This window comes from Zingiber officinale, chromosome 6A (assembly GCF_018446385.1).
Source record: "Zingiber officinale cultivar Zhangliang chromosome 6A, Zo_v1.1, whole genome shotgun sequence".
NCBI classification, from domain to species: domain Eukaryota; kingdom Viridiplantae; phylum Streptophyta; class Magnoliopsida; order Zingiberales; family Zingiberaceae; genus Zingiber; species Zingiber officinale.
In genome coordinates, this window is record NC_055997.1 from 138,834,517 (window position 1) to 138,840,385 (window position 5,869).

The 5,869-nt window shown below is 41.5% G+C and overlaps 1 protein-coding gene across 1 annotated transcript; it reads right to left on the minus strand.

The window, feature by feature from the left end:
• Window positions 1-368: 368 nt before the first annotated feature.
• Window positions 369-1,672, minus strand: LOC121994487 (ubiquinol oxidase 2, mitochondrial-like). Its single transcript, XM_042548501.1, has 4 exons — window positions 1,386-1,672; window positions 1,180-1,308; window positions 613-1,101; window positions 369-502 (listed from the first exon to the last, which is right to left on the minus strand). Exons 1-4 carry the CDS (start codon window positions 1,650-1,652, stop codon window positions 443-445), a joined length of 945 nt encoding a protein of 314 aa, XP_042404435.1. The 5' UTR covers window positions 1,653-1,672; the 3' UTR covers window positions 369-442.
• Between the last annotated feature and the right edge of the window lie 4,197 nt (window positions 1,673-5,869).

Consider the following 5,869-nt stretch of genomic DNA (forward strand, 5'->3'; position numbering starts at 1 on the left):
CTAGGATGAATTAATAGAAATACTATAAATCATCCTTTTACCACATGTAATAATAATCTTAATTTTATTAAGAATCTGGACTAAGAGTTATTATTAATTTTTAATAACGGTAATCTAGATTTTAAGATTCAATTACTATATATATATATATATATATATATAGACGAATTAATAGAAATATTATAAATCATCCTTTTACCACATGTAATAATAATCTTAATTTTATTAAGAATCTGGACTAAGAGTTATTATTAATTTTTAATAACGGTAATCTAGATTTTAAGATTCAATTACTATATATATATATATATATATATATATATATATATATATATATATATATATATATATATATATATATATATATAGCGGCCCCTTCCATCCTTCCATCATCAATATATATATATATATATATATAGCGGCCCCTTCCATCCTTCCATCATCAATGATAGCCGACCGGAGCCGGCAGCTCTCTCAGCTCACGTCCCTGGTAATGGATATCCTGATCATCAAAAACAAGTTTAAATTAAGAAATGAGAACAGAGCAAGAAGAAACTGAAGCAGATAGCTAGCGCGCGGTGTAAGTTGTTGAAAGAAAATCATTTAACTTACGGAGGCGAAGTGGTTGACGTCGCGGTGGTGGGCCTCGTCGGCGCGGACGACCGTGACGACGTCCTTGAGGGTGGCGCCCGCCGGGAGGCGCCAGTAGTCGATGGCTATGGCAGGAGCCGGCACGTTCTCGATCTCGCCGGCCTCCAAGTCCTTGAGGAACTCCGTGTAGGAGTGGATGGCCTCCTCCTCCAGGTATCCCACCATGCGGTGCGCCAGCTTGGGCGAGAGCAGGTACGTCGCGAAGTAGACGTTGAAGAAGACGCCCTGCACCGCCACCACCAGCGTACGCTCGTACCACCGCGGCTTCGCCAACTCCATGAACGTCATCAGGTGCATCCGCTCGTTCTCCGCCTCGTCCAGCAGCGCCCGGATCCACCCGCAGCTCTGCTCGAACCGCCGCAGCGACTGCAGGTGCAGCACCAACCCGCCCACCATCCCCGGCACGGCCGCCACCGTCTCCAGCATCATCGCCCGGCAACCGTACCTCCTCTGCCATTGCAACAATATTTCACTGATAATTTAATAAAGCAGATAAAATAATTCAATTTATATTTATTTTTCTAATACATTGAAGAAAATATCCGTCGGTACTCGGAGGGCCTTCACGAGCCCGAGAGCCATCTTCTCCCCCAACGTGGTCGGCACGTGGTGCTTTTTCAGGTCGATGGAGAGGTCGGAAGAGTACGTGTCCCATGGCTTTTTAATATACACATAAATAGAAGAAATTAACAACAGCAACAAAAAAAAATCGATAATAAAAAAAAAAATCAGACCTTAAAGCAATTCCACTTCCACTCGGTGCCGTCCTCCTTGAGCAGCTTCGCAGGCGCCACCCCCCAGTAGCTGGCGACAGTCTTCTCCTCCCCGTGGGGCGCGGCAGTCACCTCGCCGCGGACGCCGCCGGCCGACGCGGCCGTGCTAAGCAGGCGCGGCGACGCAGACAGCCACGTGGATCCGTTAGGTGCTCGTCGCGCCGCCGCGATGCCGGCGGAGCCCGCAGAGAAGACGCGGCGGGCCAACCGAGAAGTCGCGCCGTTCATGGCTTTCTGGAACGGGGAAACTAAAATTGAACCGGGAAGTAATGGTTTGGTTACTCGGAGCCGTAGGCTTTTATAGAGGACCGGTGGGATAATTTTGAACCAGTTGATTGGTGTCGGCTTGGTTTGAGGGGAGTCGGTCAAATTCGGCAAAAAGGTAGTAAAATTGTGAATTTGATAGCGCAAATCTAATAATTAGAAAAATGAAATGATTTATTTTCTTGGGGACGAAGTAAGAGAGCCCTAGGTGAGTAAGTTGGCCGATTGCACGAGGAATGAGAGAATTCCTCTATTATTAATATTTCTTTTTTGTATTTTACTAATAAAAAAAAAGAATATTAGATAATACGTTTTTATTAAATTTATATCACTTAAGCCTCTTGAATCACCGAGCCTCCTTTTTGATCTACTAAACCCTAAGACCAAATAAGATAAGTATCCAAATTAGTAGATTTTCCGACAAATTCTTTCAGTTAGACTTTTGAATTTATATATATATTTTTTATTAGTAAAATTCTATTTTAGTAATAAATTGGATTAGAAAAATCACAATTCAATTCCAATTTGATTATTTTTATTTTAGTAAAATTTTTATTTTTATTTACTGATCCGGCGGTTAGAACAGGGGACTCCCATTTTGAGGGGTCAACGCCACGTGGAAGTCAAAGGTCCAGGTAGCCGACCGGAGAAGGGCGGACCGGGCGGCCGACCGGAGAAGGATGGGCCGACCTCCCGGCCGGTCGATTGGTGAATGACCGATGGCAAAAGGCGCCCCGACAGGGGTTGGGGTTCCGGCGCTCGATTGAACAGTAACGAAGGGCGGAGCGGAAGTCATGCTCAGCCGTAGACATAAGGTAACATACTGCTAGCAGTCCCCACATAGCACCTTACCGAGGATCTCCCCAGCATACCGATGCATACGGAGGGCCGGACGTGAGGTGAGTGCCGGCCGGCCGGACGTGAGATGAGTGTCGGCCGGCCGGACGAGAGATGAGTGCCGGTCGGCCGGACGCCCCGGCATGGAGTAGGGAGAGAAGGACAAGGAACATCTTATGACAGCTGTCAAGTCCTATGACTAGGCCATACTCCAAATCTGGCGGCAAGGTGTTCTGCTGTTCCATCGAAGACGTGCCTGGACTGTAGCAGTATGGTGTCAGGTAAACTTTCTGACAAACACATACCGAGGTATGGGCTAAGGACACGTATGTGCCTCGGTAGGTGTGCGTGAGTCCTTTCACCGCTCTATATAAGGAGCCTTATACTTCGCCGGAGTTACGCATTCTACAATTTTTGGAACCACTTCTTCACTGTTAGCTTGCCTGATTTCAGCGTCGGAGGGTCGCCGCCGGGAACTCCTTCCCGGCCCGACTTCTATGCAGGTTCGTCGGAAGTTCGTGCGACCCGTCGAAAATCTACATCAGCGACTTGGAGAGCGCCACGTGCCTAACGTCCGTTGATTCAACTTTCGGACATGATCATTTACTATTAATAGCATAATCTTTTATTATCGTATATGACGATTATTCCTCTAGGAATCTAAAGCAGAATGAACCTAATTTGCAAGTGAAAACTTTAGCGTTCTTAATTTCATAATAGCCCATTTTTTTTCAAAAAATTATTAAATTCATTGATTGGTTTTCAGAATGGTCCCACATACTTGAACTAAATCTATCCCACCCTTATAGAATGGGTTACATAGTTGAAAATCTTGACTACGATAATAAGTAAAATTTAATCCGTGGGAATCAAACTACCTCTCATAATTTAATCAGTGGAGAAACGTGTAGGTGAGTCATGTTTGACCAGACACCTGAGATTAAAAGATCAACAAGAAGTTGGCACGAAGATGAGAAGTATAAGTAAGTTATGATTGACCAAACACTTGGCTATTAGAAATCCAACAGGAAGTTAACATGAAAAGAAAAATCTAAGTGAATCATTGAAAATTGGACACTTGGCATGATAAGTGAAGTCCAAGTGGATTATAAAGGATTAGACACTTGACATGAGAAGAGAAGTCCAAGTGAGTCATGAAGGACCAGACACTTAGTGATGACGGAAGTCCTGGTAGGTCTAGATTGATCGAATGTTATGCAATAAAGAGGTATCGGTAGGTCAAAGTTGATTAGATGTCAGACAACGATAAAGTCTCGACATGTCAATAGTAACTAGATGCTAGGCAACGAGCAGTCTTCGTAGGTCAAGGTTGACTGAATGCTGAGCAAAGAAAGTCCTAGTAAGTTGAGATCAATTGGATACTAGGCAAGATAAGAATTTAGCCTTGATAAGTTTGAAATACGAGTATTGCTCAATTGATTGAGTGTATTGATCAATCGATAAACTATAAAATCTGAAATTAGGGTTTAAGATATTTTTAGATTTTTGCTATAGTAAATAGGGTTCTTACAGTGCTACAGTTTATTACAAACCCTAAACCTTAAAAATTAAGGTTGCTACAATAATTTCGGAGGTTACTGTAGAAATCAGGTTTAGGGTTTCTTCTATAATATTTTTGCTACTATAGACAATTGATTGGTGGGTTCCAGCAAACGATTGGTAGCATTATAGAAGCGAACAAAACACTGTGAAATTGATTGGTCAATTCAACTGAAGACAAGCAATCGACTGGTAAGTCTCATCAATCAATTGGTGAGGTAAAAAGAGTCATTCTACAAGTAACAAGAGCTAATTCATTGGGTAATTCAACTGAAGGCAAGTAATTAATTGGTGAGTCTCACCAATCAATTGGTAAGATAAATTAAAAGAGTCATTCTGCAAGTTTTAATGGTCAAATTATATCTAAGCAATCGATTGGTAAAGATAACCAATCGACTGGTAGGTGGAAATCAACCCGAATAACAGCTTATAAAAGAGGATTTTGAGGCAAATTAAAGGATCTAATTCTTGAGGATTTGGAGATAAAGTGTTGCTGCATTTTCTACCATCAAGAGGTAATCCAAAGCGATAAAGAAGCATTCAAAGAAAATATTATTGTAAAGTTGTTAGTTTCATTTGTATTTGTATATTTGCTTTGTTCTTGTGTTATTTTTTAAGAAACAGTTTGTAAGAGTTTTTTCCACCTCCGGAAGGTATTCGAGAAAGAGAAGATTTAGTGATGGTAGATCATTAGAACTATATCTTAGATTAGTTATCTTAAGAGGTAGATACCAAGTTAAACCAAGGTGTTGTCATGTAAAGTCAAATTTGATTTATGTTTTTTGTTGAACATTCAAACGATGAGCACACAATGAAGATGAAGCGATCAAAGCTATTCACCCACTCTAGCTTACAAGAGTCCAAACACAAGTCGAGTACTTCTTGAGCATTGATGGCCAAGCACTCCTCGTATTCTCCATATTGAGTAGAAGAGTTTCTACTAAAGTCAACACAAAGTCAGCAGACACCAATCTGGCCTTGGTAAGACCCCTCTGATGCTTTAGTGAGATATCGGGAGCAGAAAATTACAAACCGAAAAAATGATTATATGAGAGTTGAGCATACCTCCTCCTTAATTAGGACTTTTCTTTTATAGTTGTTGCTACTTCACAATGCCTTTTATGACATTAATATTCCCTTTTAGTAATAGTCATCAACCATCATTATTACGTTTCAATGGTCACCTGAAACCTCAACCCATAATGACCATTATCAATTATTTTTATTACCCCATAAACTAAACTAAACTAAACCTACGCTTCTCTTACTATTTAGCTATGCGCTCAACTCTCAAACACTCTCAAGGTCTAGACATGCTTCTTGATCACCTTATGGTTCCATCTCTGACTCTCGAGCACCTTATGGTTCTATCTTCGACTCTTGAGCACCTTCAGATTCTAAATCTGATTCTAAAGTACCCTCTAACTTTAGACCCGACTGGAAATCATGTTAATGTTCCCAGACTTAGCTTCCCATATACTGAGCCCAACCTCCTCTTTCCTTATGGGTCCAACTCAGCTAGTCCACCCCTAACTATCCTAGATTGTTATGGAGTATCATTAGTCACTCCTCTCATGAGTTAGATGGTGTGATGTAAACTAAGTGTGACTTTAGAATCTGAATGGTCACGCATTCATCGATCCTTAATAATGCCAACCGAGTCATCAGCTCAAAAGGCTACCAACTTGAGGTTGAGTTTTTCAATACTTCCACATCCTCCCTTTGACTAAACATATATCATACCACTTCATCTTTTCCTTGACACCACTGATATCATACATCCA